This window comes from Ursus americanus, chromosome 5, assembly GCF_024610735.1.
Source record: "Ursus americanus isolate L20-20 chromosome 5, mUrsAme1.1.p, whole genome shotgun sequence".
Lineage (NCBI taxonomy): Eukaryota > Metazoa > Chordata > Mammalia > Carnivora > Ursidae > Ursus > Ursus americanus.
Genome location: NC_142131.1, coordinates 85,169,358 through 85,185,193, shown reverse-complemented (window position 1 = coordinate 85,185,193; position 15,836 = coordinate 85,169,358). Strand labels below are relative to the sequence as shown.

The 15,836-nt window shown below is 34.7% G+C and overlaps 1 protein-coding gene across 1 annotated transcript; it reads left to right on the top strand.

Moving 5' to 3' along the window:
• Positions 1 to 12,442: 12,442 nt before the first annotated feature.
• On the top strand, positions 12,443 to 13,372 carry LOC123791169 (olfactory receptor 14A16-like). The gene has a single exon (XM_045795807.1). It carries the CDS (start codon positions 12,443 to 12,445, stop codon positions 13,370 to 13,372), a length of 930 nt encoding a protein of 309 aa, XP_045651763.1.
• The last annotated feature ends 2,464 nt before the right edge of the window (positions 13,373 to 15,836 follow it).

The window sequence follows — 15,836 nt, the reverse complement described above, 5'->3', positions numbered from 1 at the left end:
GTTTGTTGATTTGTTTGTTTTCACTACTGACTCAATTTCTTTGCTGGTGATCACTCTGTTCAAATTTTACCTTTTTTCCTGTTTCAGTTTTGGTAGTATATGTCTCCTAGAAAGTATTTGTTTCTTCTCAGTTGTCCCATTTGTTGGCTTATAGTTTTTCATAATATTCCCTTATGATTGTATTTCTGTCATGTTGGTTTTTATTTCTCTTCTCATTTGTGATTTTATTTCTTTTAGTCCTTTCTCTCTTTTTTTTTCTTCATAAGTCTGGCTAAAGATTTATAAATTTTATAAATTTATTTTTTTTAGTTTTATGGATTTTTTTCAAAGAACCAACTCATGGTTTTATTGATCTGCTTTTTTTTTTTAGTTTCTATATAATTTATTTCAGCTTTAATAATATTTTTTTTAAGATTTTATTTATTTATTTGACAGAGATAGAGACAGCCAGCGAGAGAGGGAACACAAGCAAGGGAGTGTGAGAGGAAGAAGCAGGCTCATAGCAGAGGAGCCTGATGTGGGGCTCAATCCCATAACACCGGGATCACGCCCTGAGCCGAAGGCAGACGCCTAACTGCTGTGCCACCCAGGCACCCCTCAGCTTTAATAATATTTATTATTTCTTTTTTTCTACTGGTTTTAGGTTTTGTTTGTTGTTCTTTTCCTACCTCCTTTAGGTATAAGTTTAGGTTGTTTATTTGATGTTTTTCTTAGTACTTGATGTAGGACTCTGTTATTATAAACTTTCCTTTTAGAACGAGCTTTGCCTCATTCCAGAGGTTTTGGATATTTGTATTTTCATTTTTATTTCCTTCCATGTAGTTATATATTTCTTCTTTGATTTCCTTAGTATCATGTTATTTAACCTCCAGATATTTGTGGTCTTTCCAGTTTTTTTTTTTCCTTGTGGTTAACTTCTAGTTTCATAGTGTTATGGTCAGAAAATATGCATGGTATGATTTCAACCTTCTTTAACTTGTTGCAATTTGTTTTGTGGGCTAATACATGATGTATTCTTATAAGCTTCAAAATAATGTGTATTTTGCTTTCTTTAGGATGGAATGTTCTTGTTATATCTGTTAAATCCACTGATTTTAGTTTTTCCACTGAGTCTGTTATATCTGTTAAATCCACTGATTTAGTTTTTCCACTGAGTCCTTCAAAGTTATTGTTTCCTTGTTGATTTTCTGAAATGATTGTTCTTCAATGTAAGTGGGGTATTGAAGTCCTCTACTATAATTGTATGACTATTGGTTACTTCCTTTATGCTCTTTATAGACAGTTTTATGTTTTTTGGTGCTTTCATGTTGAGTGTATAAAATTTACAATTGTTACATCCTCTTATTGGATTGTCTCTTTTATTATATATAGTATACTTCTTTGTCTCTTTTTGCAGTCTTTGTTTTAAAATCAATTTTGTCTGATAAAGTATTACTACTTTGACTATCTTGTAACATCTATTTGCAAGATAAATAATTCTACATCCACTCGCTTTAAATTTGCATGTTTCTTTAGGTTTGAAATTAATCTTATTCATCTATTATGAATAGATGGTCTAGTCTTTTTTATCTTTTTTCATTTAAAAAAAATTTATTATATTATGTTAGTCACCATACAGTACACCATTAGTTTTTTTTTAATGATTTTTTATTATATTGCATTAGTCACCATACAGTACATCCCCGGTTTCTGATATAAAGTTCGATGATTCATTAGTTGCGTATTAGTTTTTGATGTAGCGTTCCATGATTCATTGTTTGCATATAACACCCAGTACTCCATGCAATATGTGTCCTCCTTAATACCCATCAACAGGCCAACCAATCCCCACAACTCCCTCCCCTCTGAAATCCTCAGTTTGTTTCCCAGAGTCCATAGTCTCTCATAGTTAATCTCTCCCTCTATTCCCCCCCCGTCATTTATCCCTTCCTTCTCCTAATGTCCTCCATGCTATTCTTTGTGTTCTACAAATAAGTGAAACCCTATGATAATTGTCTTTCTCTGCTTGACTTATTTCACTTAGCATAATCCCTTCGAATTCATTGCATGTTGATACAAATGTTGGGTAATCATCCTTTCTGATGGCTAAGTAATATTCCTTTGTATATATGGACCACATTTTCTTTCTCCGTTCGTCTTTTGAAGGGCATCTCTGCTCCTTCTACAGGTTGGCTATTGTGGACATTGTTGCTCTGAACACTGGGGTGCACGTGCCCCTTCTTTTTACCACATTTGTATCCTTGGGGTAAATACCTAGTAGTGTAATTGCTGGGTCTATTCTTAACATCTTGAGGAGCCTCCATACTGTTTTCCAATGTGGCTGTACCAGCTTGCATTCCCACCAAAAATGTAAGAGCGTTCCCCTTTGTCTACATCCTCACCAACATTTGTTGTTTCCCGTCTTGTTAATTTTTGCAATTGTAACTGGTGTAAGGTCATATCTCATTGTAGTTTTGATTTGTATTTCCCTGATGGCTAGTGGTGCTTAATATTTTTTTGTATGTCTGTGAGCCATTTCTATGTCTTTTTTGAGAAGTGTCTGTTCATGTCTTCCACTCATTTTTTGAGTGGGTTATTAGTTTTTTGAGTGTTGAGTTTGAGAAGCTCTTTATAAATCTTGGATATCAGCCCTTTATCTGTAATGCCATTTGCAAATATCTTCTCCCATTCGGTGGGCTGCCTCTTAGTTTTGTTGACTGTTTCTTTTGTTTAGCAGAAGATTTTTATCTTGATGAAGTCCCAAAAGTTCATTTTGGCTTTTGCTTCACTTGCCTTTGGAGATTTGTCTTGAAAGAAGTTACTGTGGCTGCCTATGTTCTCCTCTAGGATTTTGTCTTTTCACTTATTGATGTGCTTTACCACGTTGATTGATTTTCTAATGTTGAGCCATCCTTGCATCCCAACTTGAAAGATAAAGAACATCCTGCTAAAGAATGAATGGGTCAACGAGGAAATTAAAGAAGAACTTAAACAGTTCATGGAAACCAATGAGAATGAAAATACACTGGTCCAAAATCTATGGGATAATGCAAAGTTGGTCCTAAAGGGGAAAAACATTGCCATCCAAGCCTCTCTCAAAAAATTAGAAAAATCCCAGATGCACAAGCTAACCATACACTTAAACGAGCTGGAGAAAGAACAGCACATACAACCTAAACCAAGTAGAAGTAGCGAAATAATAATCATTAGAACAGAGATCAATGAAATAGAAATCAGAAAAACAGTAGAATAGATCAACAAAGCTAGAAGCTTGTTCTTTGAAAGAAATAATAAGATCGATAAACCAATGGGCAAACTTATTATTTATTTACATTCAAGGGAATTGTTTTTTTTTTTTTAAAGATTTTATTTATTTGTTTGACAGAGATAGAGACAGCCAGCGGGAGAGGGAACACAAGCAGCGGGAGTGGGAGAGGAAGAAGCAGGCTCCCAGCAGAGGAGCCTGATGTGGGGCTCAATCCCAGAATGCCGGGATTACGCCCTGAGCCGAAGGCAGACGCTTAACCGCTGCGCCACCCAGGCGCCCCATACATTCAAGGGAATTGTTGATAGATGCTTCTTTTTTTCTGTTCCCCACTCCCCGAGGTTTTTCTCTGATCTTTTTTTTTTCTTTTTCTCTTTCATGATTTGCTGGTGTACTTTAGTCACATATTTGGATTTCTTTCTTTTTTATTTTTTGTGTATCTACTAGTGAGTTTTGATTTGTCAGTACTACTAAGCTTGTATACAGCATCTTCTACATATAGCAATCTATAATACATTGATGGTTGTTTACATTTCAATCCATTCTTACTCCTCTTCTCCAAATGTTTTAGAGATACAGTGTCTTATTTTACATCTTTTTTTTATTTTGTGAATTCCTTAACTGATTTTTTTTACAGAAATATTAATTTTTACTACTTTTTTGTTTCCTATTTTTGTACTGTAATTTTGGTCTTTCCTTTCTTTTATCTAAACCAGAAAAGTCTTCATGAACTCCTTTAATGTTTGTTTGGGAAAGTCTTTATATCCCTTTCTATTCTGAATGATAGACTTTCTTGTTAAATATTCTTGGCTTTGTATTTTTCCCATTCTGCACTTTACTTATTTTTTTCCTCATTCTGCACTTTAAATATATCATTCCACTCTCTTCTGGTTTGCCACGTTTCTGCTAAAAAAACTGCTATTAGTCTTACAGGGTTTCCCTTGTATGTATATGACTTCTTTTGTCTTACTGCTTTAAAATTATTTACTTTATCATTAATTTTTTTGTCATTTTAATTACAATATGTCTTGCTGTAAATCTGCTTTTGTTGATTTTGTTTTGGGTGCTCTTTGCCTCAGGGCTCTGGATATCCATTTCCTTTCTCAAATTAGGAAAGGTTTCAGCTTTTTTTTTTTTCAAATAAATTTTAAGCCCCCTTTTCTCTCTCCTCTTCCTCTGGGATCCTTGTAATATGAATGTTATTACATTTGATGGAGTCACTTATTTCCCTAAGTCTATTCTCATATTGCATAATTATTTTTCTCTCTTCTGTTCAGCTTGATTACCTTCCATTACTCTGTCTTCTAGGTCATTATTTCATTCCTCTCCTTCTTCCACCCTGCTGTGTATTCCATCAAGTGTGTTTCTCATTTCATTTATTGAACCCTATATCTCTGTTCTGTTATTCCTTATCTTTATGTGCTAAGGGTCTTACCTTTTACTTTTTTCTCAAGTCCAGTGAGTACCTTTATGATTACCACTTTAAATTATCTATCAGGCATGTTACTTATATATACTGAACTTAGGTCTCTGGCCACGGCCTTTCCTGTTCTTTCATGTGGGACAAAATTTCTGTCTTCTCATTTTGTCTAAGTCTTTATGCCTATTTCTGTGTGTTGAGAAAGTTAGCTACATCTCCTATTCTTGAGGGTAATGGCCTTATGTAGAAGATGTCTTTAATCCCTTGTCACATAGCATCCTCTCTTCCTCCGTGCCTTTTTTTTTTTCCAACGTGTGCTGTGTGCACTCTGTTCTTGTGTTCTGTCCACTTTATCCTTCAGATCAGTCATCTGCAGAAGCTCTCTTTGCATGTTGTGGGCAGTATTTTGTCCCTGGTCTGAATGGGGTGAATTTGAACTAGGTGTGCTCTGTTTTGCTTGTGAAATATCACCTGTTGCACCTTTGCCAGAACTGAGGCCCTGTAAAACTCCCAGGTCAAGAGATGTGGTTTTGACAGGGGGTTGTGCTGGTTTTCTGTAGGAGGGAGGTCACCATGCTGAGACTGAAGCAAGTGTGACTAGCAAGGGCAGTTCCACCAGAACGGCAAGGAGGGGAGGCTTGTTGTAAGCAAGTTAGATAGCAAATGTTGGTGCCTCACTGATACCTGCAAGTGGTCCTTTGCTTATGCTGAAGGGCAGAGGAGAGAAATGGTGCCTGCCAGTTCTTTTGTTTCTGGAACTGTCTCTTCATGAATATTGCCTCTCTGGGACACCCTGAGATAAGCAAATAATCTCCTCACTCTGTGTCCAGGTACTATTCAGATTACTGTTTCTATGCTGTATGTCTGTGGGCTATCTGCCCTGCCTTCTCTTCAAGAGCAGTCCTATGCCTTCTGGGTCTTCCTCCAACCAAACTCAAAGACCTCTAAAATCAGGCTCTATGCCCTGTTGGTTGCAAGACATGATATTCAACCCCTCTTACTTTCTAAGTTATGAGAATTTGTGACCCTATGTGGACTCCTCTGTGTGCTAGATTATCTTTTGTTCTTCTCCATGACTGTGCATCCCTTCCCACATGGTGGCCAGGGTACATTTCTCTCCCAAACCACATCTTTGCCCTTCCTACTTTCTTCAATGTGGCTTCTCTTCCTTTAGTTGTGGAGTTTGTTCTGTCAGCCTTCTAGTTAATTATTGGGGTATTTAAGTATTATTATCTAGTTGTACTCATGGAATGAGGCAAAACTAAGGTCCTCCTACTCTGTTACCATCTTCCATTTCAGTTTTCAACAGATTCTATTAAATTGATTTCAAAAAAGTTTTTAAAGTCTACTCTTAAAGTGACCAATATTATCATTTAACCCATATCTCTAACCACAGAAAACTTACTGTCATCTTTTATTTTATGTAAATGTCAAGTCTAGAAATAAAATTACATTTTTATTTTAAGCTGCATACCCCTGAGTATCAGATGATTTAGCATATCATACTTTTTTTGCCTAAATAAAGTGAATATCAAATGATTTAGTATATCATTTTTTGCCTAAATAAAGGTTTTATTTATATGTATATGTTCTTTTATTCAATATTAATTTCTTATTCAATTACAGGATTATATATAACATATATATGCAATATATGTATTCTTACCCTATGCTTTATATATATATTCACAATACACACATACATATATAAACATATACTATATATTCATTCAATGTTTACAATGTTTCAAATATGTTTTCCTGATTTTTTAATGATTTAATTTAGTCTATGTTACAAATATGCAAAATCAATAAAAATAAAGAGTTCTTAGATAATTTCCCTTTATAATTGGGAGCACACAATGTTGAGTGCCTTTCTTGTGCTCAGTATTTAATATGTCAGAGTTTATAATTGGTGTAATTGGCAGTGAAATAATACTAAAGGATATTAAATTGAAAAAGAAAAAAAAAAGCTTCCATTCTTTATGAATGGCATATTTGCAAAATAACAAAACCCAAGATTATCTATAGTCAAACTTTAAATAAATAATCAAAGTCATTGAAGTGGTTGTGTGTAATAGCAATATCAAAAATTTAATAGCAGAAACATTTTGATTAGGCTAGACTCCAGTGTCTGCCTATCAAATGCTCCCAACTTCACTTCCTCAACCAGATTCTAAGTAAACAACAATGATCTTTCCTTATAAATTTCTTATTCTGTGTTCTTATTGCCATTACCTGAATATTCTGGGAAGGATGTGAAATAATTGGAGACTGAGAACAGAAACCAGCTGTTGTGAGTAAAGGCTCTGGGGTGAGAACAGAAGGCACACATGATGAGACCTTGCTGTTTTTACTTCATGTCTTCTTCCTGCTCTCTTCTCTGCTGCTCAGATAATATAAAAATAATATTTTCAGCACAAAAAATCCTAAGAGCAAAATAAACAAATCATTTCAAACATCTAAATAAATGCAGGACTGGATCCTTCATCTGACCTATTGTAGATATAAGCATTGTGAAATTCCTGATCACTAGAAAACTCAGTGCCTTAATGCCATTCACTCCAGCAGTGTGTTTTTATACATAAAATTACCCCATATGGGTTTTTCCAAGTACTGGATTTTCCTCTTTAAAGATGCTTTTATTTTTTTTTATTTTTTTAAAAGATTTTATTTATTTATTTGACAGAGAGAAAGACAGACAACGAGAGAGGGAACACAAATACGGGGAGTGGGAGAGGAAGAAGCAGGATCCCTGTGGAGGAGCCTGATGTGGGGCTTGATTCCGGAATGCCGGGATCACGCCCTGAGACAAAGGCAGATGCTCAACCACTGAGCCACCCAGGCGCCCTTAAAGATGCTTTTAAATAACAACTCATGAAGGAAAATCACTGAAGGTCTTGACTTTGGAGAGAAGACATCCTTGAAAAAATGATACACATACTGAGGATGAAAAGCCCTTAACAAAGTTGAAATAATTCCTTCACTATTTCTTAACTTCCGAGTAACTGGGAAAATAACACAAGGAATTACTGTCCCTCTTCAGAACAATTCTTGATTATGAATGTCCAAAGAATATAGGAATTACTTGTAGTTTAAACAGTATTAGGTAGATGATGAAATATGTATGTATAACTACAAACATAAATGTTTGAAATTACAAAATAATCTTTGCTTTTCATATAAAAAGATTTATTAAACCACAAAAATAACATTATCAACAACTGAACTGCTTAGAATGTCACATTTATTTTGGTTGTTTAAGTAAAAACATTGTTCACAGATTTAAGAGTCTTGGGTGTTTCTATTTGACAGAAGACTTCAAAATATTTTTTATTATTAAAATTGTAGAAATTGTGATGCAGTTTCATTTGAATGTTTTGCTTAGGTTTGATTTATTTATTTATTTAATAACTGAATGATAGTGAATATGTGTGATTAAGATAAAAACAATATGAATTAGACCAAATTTTACAACAGTACTTTTTTAAATAATATTTTTTATTATATTATGTTAGTCACCATACAGTACATCCCTGGTTTTTGATGTAAAGTTCCATGATTCATTACTTGCGTATAATACCCAGTGCACCATGCAATACGTGCCCTCCTTAATACCCATCACCAGCCTATTTCATTCCCCCACCCCTTCCCCTCTGAAGCCCTCAGTTTGTTTCTCAGAGTCCATAGTTTCTCATGGTTCATTCCCCCTTCTGATTACCCCCCTTCCTTCTTCCCTTTCTTCTCCTCCCGATATTCCTACTTCTCATGTTCTATAAATGAGTGAAACCATGTGACAATTGTCTTTATCTGTTTGAGTTATTCCGCTTAGCATTATCTCCTCCAGTCCTGTCCATGTTGCAGCAAAATGTTGAGAAACCATTCTTTTTGATGGCTGAGTAATATTCCGTTCTATATATGGACCACATCTTCTTAATCCAGTCATCTGTTGAAGGGCATCTTGGCTCCTTCCATGATTTAGCTATTGGAAAGGAAAGAAAAAAAAAAAAGTATTGGTGTGGATGTGGAGAAATTTATCCGTATCTGGTGCATAACTGGTTGAAATGTAAAATTCAACAAGGAGAACCGTATTCAGTTACTAAAATAATTATTTTTTTTAAATTTTTTATTGTGTTAGGTTAGTCACCATACAGTACATCCTTAGTTTTTGATGTAGTGTTCCATGATTCATTATTTGCATATAACACCCAGTGCTCCATGTAATACGTACCCTCCTTAATACCCATCAATGGCCTAGCCCTATCCCCCACCCCCCTCCACTCTGAAACCCTCAGTTTGTTTCCCAGAGTCCATAGTCTCTCATGGTTCATTCTCCCTTCTGTTTACCCACCCTTCATTATTGAATTAAGTGACCCAGTATTTTCATTTGTGGGTGTATATCCAGAAGCATTGAAAACAGAGATGTGAACAGATGTTTGTACACTCATTTTAATAGCAGCATTGGTTACAATAGCCAATCAACCCAAATGTTGATTCATGGAGTAATGAGTAAAAAAATGCATAGTATATAAATACAATCAGGTATCATTCAGTATTAAAAAGGATGGTCTTTGACACATTCTGCAATATGGATAAAACTTGGAGACATTATGCTAAGTAAAACAACCACATAGTGAATGAAAGTATAAACTGTGTATGATTTGTTCGAATGAGTACCTAGAATAATCAAATTCATAGAGACAGAAAGTGCAACAAAAATTGTCAGATTCTGGAGAAAGGATGTAATAGGAGTTATTTATTTTTCTTTTTTTGACTATAGTTGATAAACAGTGGTACATTAGCTTAAAGTGTACAATATAGTGATTTGACAAGTTTGTACATTGTGCTATTCTCACCACAAGTGTAGCTTCTATCTGTAATAATACAATGCTATTACAATATCATTGACCATATTTCTTATTTTGTACCTTTTATTCCCATGACCTTTTCACTTCATAACTGGAATCCTGAATATCCCTTCACTATTTTTTCCCATCCACCTTTCCCCTCTCTTCTAGCAACCATTAGTGTGTTCTCTGTGCTTATAGGTCTGATTCTGCATTTTGTTTATTTTATTTCTTGTTTATTTATTTAGATTCCACATCTGAGTGAAATTATATGCTACTTGTTTTTTCTCAGTCTGACTTATTTCAATAAGCATAATACCTGCTAGGTCCATCCATTTTACTGCAAATGGCAGTATCATAACCAATAAGGGGTTAATATCAAAAATACTCAGAGAACTTAAATAATGCAACACCGAAACATCCAATTTAAAAAAATGGTCAGAATATGTGAATAGACATTATACCCAAGAAGAAATACTGATGGCCAGCAGACAGATGAAGATTTGCTCAACTTCACTAATCATCAGGGAAATGAAAATCAAACCCCAATGGCAGCTATCTTTAATGGATATGCAGTTTCAATTGGGGAACACAAAATAGTTCTAGAGGTGGATGGTAGTGATTATTGCACAATGGTGTCAATTTTCTTCATACTCCTTACTTGTATTTTTAAAAATGGTTAAAGTGGTGAATTGTTGTTTATATATCTTAACCAATTAAAAAAAGTGATTAAAATATTACATAGTCTGATCTATGGGTTGATACAAAATTCTTGAATATGTGGTAAGAACAGTCATTTCCAAACATTTTCAGAAGTGATTTAGTAGAATCGATAAAAAATTGAAATGGCCATACCCTAGATGTACTAATTATGTTTCAAGAGACTTAGTCAAAGAATCATGTACATATATGCACAGACAAGGCATATAAAATGATGTTAATCATAAGGTTTACATATGATGGTGAATATAAACTTGAAAACAAAACACTGAATATCCATAATATTTAATAATATGCTGGTATTTAGAAAAAGGAAGACATATGAAATATTGTTGTTTGTAAAAAGTGAGTGTGAATCCTGTATGGTGAATATCAGATGATGCATTTTGGTGAAAATGCATGCAAAGTCACAGGAGGTGTAGTGCAATAAATTCCTACTCTTGCACTTCCCATGGTGCCTAGAAAAACATGTTGGAATGAGGCAAGTTTCACTTTAATTGAGGCTTCCTAGATTGCTTGTTATTTTACCTGGATAACATTTACATATATACCTGTATTAAAAATTAAAAAAAAGGACAGAACTAAAAGAAAACAAAACAAAACAGCATTCATGGCTTAATATGTGTTCCTGAATTTAAATTTCAATTATTGAATTCAAATGTTTTCTTTTCCATGAAAATCTTGATGTAACACATCAATAAATAGGAAGGCATAACCTGAAAGTATTCATGGAATTGTGATATGCTTACAATGGAACACCATGAGAAGGAAGTAAATTATCTTTCTGAGTTGTCCTAGGTCTGGGATTTAAGGTTGCTGTCTGGTTCCTCAGGGGATGCTCTCTATTATCAAAAACTTGTTCATTTCTTCTAACTAATTCCCATCCCGTATATATAACTATGACCTTATGTGAAAGTCAGATTATTAACATTCAACTAATGCTGGAGACTGAAAGAAAGCCTGCAACTCAGCAATTACATGGAACTTGTAGAAATAATTAAGCAGGGTTGACCATGGAAAAAGAATCAATTCTTGAATGAAAGTGTCTTTTGAGGGAAGATACTTAAGACAATCTATTTCTTCTACACATATAAGAACACAGAATTGAGGGATGGAACAGAATCATGTGCCCCATCCCAGTGTACTTATTTGGATATCCTCTTGTCACTTTATATCTAACTGTCACGTTTAATGTATAGTAAGAAAAAAATTTTTCTGAGGGAGAAATTTGCACAAGCATTTTCTTCTTTTGTCCAAAGGAAGAAGGAATTTTAAAATTTCTGTGTGTATCAACTGTAATAATTGGTGAGGATATTTTTCATCCATTTTATTTCAAGAACCAAGGGGGATAGAGAGTGTTCTGATTATCTTACTTGTCTCTGTGTGCCTGAGACACTTATGTTTTTTTTTTTAATGAAAGAATCAAGGAGACAAAAGATTATATAAATGGCCTTGACTCATCATTAAGTGGTTATTGAAAGACTAATTTTATGGTCATAGGCAAGACACTGTTGTGGTGTTATATTGTAGTGATCGAATAAGTAAAATATCACATGAATTGATTTATCATGGATAGGATGGTACATTTTGGGCATTTTTGATTTTTATCATTAATATCTGTATTTAATATCAAGAAGAAAATTTAGATCCCAGTTTGCTTTTCTTCTATTCTGCCTTCCGCCTGCCTAATCTCATTTGTCATACACAAACATTTATATTTGTATTTTATTTTATTTATTTATTTTTATCAAGAGCAGTGTTTGATCAATGATCTATGAAAGCAGTCATCGTGGAAGATAACTTTATTTTTGTTATTTTCACCTGCGCCTGTGAAGTGTGTTAGCTACTGTCTGGGCAGATTTGTCCCCAAAGACTTTGTGCCTCTCTGCTAGACTCTTAAGTTAAGAAAATGGAAAATTGTTGTTGTTCTGAAATAAAAAAACAGGCAGATTTTTCTCTGCATTTTCTGACTCTTTAAATTGTGCTCAAAGACAACCATATTTCATTGACCTCTGTAAATACTGTTATAGGGTGGTGGGGGGCTATGTGATGTATTTCTATAGTAGTATTCTGATGGACTACACCTCACTCAGAATCAAAATGTCTTAAGGGTTAAGTAGAGATGAATATGATAATATCTGAATAGACTAGTTAACAGTGTTATCTTTATTTCTGCAGATACAAATCAGTGAGTCTGATAAATTAGCCACCATGACCAACATAACAAAATTCTTGCTCGTGGGATTCCCTGATGATCAGGTGCTACAGAGACTTTATGCTGCCTTCTTCTCCCTGGTTTACCTGGTGGCACTGATGGGAAACCTCCTCATTATCACCCTCACCACCATTGACCAGCATCTCCAATCCCCCATGTACTTCTTCCTCAAAAATTTGTCTTTGATTGATATCTGTTACATTTCTGTCACTGTCCCCAAATCTGTTATGAGCTTTCTGACCAATAGCCATTCCATCTCCTTTGTGGGATGTGCCTCACAGGTTTTCCTTGTTGTTTTCTTTGCCGGCACAGAGTTTGCCCTACTTCTGGTGATGTCCTATGACCGCTATGTTGCCATCTGCTGTCCTTTGCACTATCATGTCATCATGAATAGAGATTCCTGTGTGCAGATGGTGACAGCATCATGGTTCAGTGGGGGTGTCTATGGATCCATTCATGTTGCAGGTACATTCTCTGTCCATTTCTGTGGTTCCAACATAGTTCACCAATTCTTTTGTGATGTGCCATCACTGCTCACACTTGGTTGTTCTGGGGAACAAATTCTGGAATATGTGTTTATTATTGTTAGTTGTTGTTTTGGATTTATATGTTTTATTTTATTGGTTGTTTCTTATGTTTACATTTTTTCTACTGTTCTAAGAATCCCATCTGCAAAGGGCAGAGTGAAAAGTCTTTCAACCTGCCTGCCTCACCTTACTGTGGTGACATTGTTCCTCTTTTCTGGGATTATCACATATTTAGCTAAAAATTTTAAATCTTCATCTTCACTGAAAGTGTTGATATCAGTGCTTTACACTGTGTTACCCCCCACCATGAATCCTCTCATTTACAGCCTGAGAAACTGGGATATGCAAATGGCCTTGGGCAAACTGATAGCTGGGGAAATGTTTAGAACAGTTTTTTAATTTAAATATGTAAAATATCATTAAATGAATTATTTTATTGATGATAATTATTTCAAAAGAGATGCCTTCATTCCCCTTTACTAGTCCATAAAATTCAGTAATTTTTTGTCTAACAGAGTGGACTAGTGTGTAGAAAAATTTTGAATAAATTGTTCTCCTCCCTTTTTTGATTTTATATCACAATTTTTTTTTTAAGATTTTATTTATTTATTTATTCGACAGAGATAGAGACAGCCAGCGAGAGAGGGAACACAAGCAGGGGGAGTGGGAGAGGAAGAAGCAGGCTCATAGCAGAGGAGCCTGATGTGGGGCTCGATCCCATAACGCTGGGATCACGCCCTGAGCTGAAGGCAGACGCTTAACCGCTGTGCCACCCAGGCGCCCCTATATCACAATGTTTTACTATGGTGAATATTCTGAATGATTTACATTTACCATAGTGTTCATAAACACATTATGATTGCCCAACATTTTCAGGGAAGTCACACAAAATAGCACATTTTTACTATTCCAGGAAATGCACTTCATATTTAAAGTAAAACTGAGGTTGTGTTAATCTTGAAATTTTACATTACAGATTCTTTTTGGTCACACTAGTTAAATATTTATTGGTGGGTTTCAGAAGAGAGCCATCAAAGGAGTGGTAAAATTGCTGTGGTTACTGGTCTTTCAAAAATTAAGAATGTCTGAGGAGGAGGATGACAGAATTCATATAAAATCCCTTGTTTAAAACAGAATCTCAATAGAAATGCTTTATTTTGTTATAAGTAAACTTAAAATCATGCAACATTGAAATGATTTTGAATACACATTTCTTAAATTTCTTTTTTTCTTTTGTCCTTCTTCTTTCAATCATTTTTTCTTTCCAGTTATTTATTGTCTTCCTTTTATTTTTGATTTTTAAATGTATTTACATTTTGTCCTTTCTTAGTCTTCTCTTCAAAAATATTTATTTTTTCTTGTATCTACTCAATTATAAATTTGTCTTAGATTACTTCATATTCTACCTCTCTACCACTTTCCACTCAGGTTGCCTCACTACTAAAAGCACATTACTTATACATTTTTTGTGTGATATTCTTGCTGTAGAAATAAACATCACTGAATCTATGAGTCCAAGTGTTGCACTTGCCTATTCAACCTCCCTTCAGTGGATGAAGATGGCCTAAACTTGTTATACAAGTATAACAATGTTTTCTTTTAGTTATATACTTTTTTTTCCTTTCACCTCTGTGTCATTTTATTGTAATGACTTAAAAAGCATTATTTTCCTAAGCATTTTATTTTATTTTATTTTTTATTTTATTTTATTTTTTTTTAAGATTTTATTCATTTATTTGACACAGAGACAGCCAGTGAGAGAGAGACAAGCAGGGGGAGTGGGAGAGGAAGAAGCAGGCCCCCAGGAGAGGAGCCTGATGTGGGGCTCGATCTCAGAACGCCGGGATCACACCCTGAGCCAAAGGCAGACACTTAATGACTGAGCCACTCAGGCACCCCTTTCCTAAGCATTTTAAACCAGATTTTGGGATAGGATATTTAAGCAAAAATACTAAATTTTCATATTTATTTTGGATATATCTGATAGTTTTGTATCACTATGTACTCATTTTGCAATTATTTAATTAAAAATTTTAAGGTTCTCTTGGTATTAAACTCAAAATTTTCTGCTATGATCACTCTATTTTTTCCAGTTCTTCTGGTCATTACTTGGTGTAATTTTGAACTCATTCACTCTCTCTTTCAACCACATCAAACAATTCAAAAATAACTTTCTTTTTAAAAAAATACGTCTAGGAATTGAGCACTTCGTACAAATTACAATGCTAACAACATGAGTCACACCCCTATCAACTGTCATTCCAATTTTCTTACAGTCCTGGACAGTGAGTACTGGCTTCCTTTCTTTCATTTAGTGCATTCTAGACTTAGAGCTAAGGGTAGAATTGACACTAGTGGCTCCTCAGGTCATAGCAAGGATAAGCAAAACCCAGTATTCTCTGTTGTTACTGCACTCAAATCTAGTGTTCTCAGTGCTCCTCTAGCAAGTATACCTCGTCCTTGATGCCTCCTCTTGCTGGAATGCCTTTTTTCCAATATCTGTTCAGCTTCATCTCCCTTTTTCTAAATATTTCCATTGTTTTGTAAATGCTGAGTGAAACAGAGCTGCGTGTGCATATGCATGGGTGTGCGCGCGTGTGTGTGTGCACATTCTTGTCTGTGTTCCATAGTAAAATTTGGTGACTCTAAGTTAAAGTAAACACAAACCAAAGATTTAGTCAACCTAACACACAATGGGGTTAGTTCCCTTAAATACAGATGAATGACAATACAGCACAAATCTAGAACTAGTATGATTTTCTGAATTAGTTAACATCAAATTAATATTTAGTAAGTTTCCTTTGGTAGTGGATTTCTGAAATTTTAAAGACTATTTGGACAAATGTTGGCCATTTTTAGAACC

Excerpts from the sequence above, each read along its gene's own strand:
- LOC123791169 (XM_045795807.1), top strand. The coding sequence starts at position 12,443 with ATGACCAACATAACAAAATTCTTGCTCGTGGGATTCCCTGATGATCAG.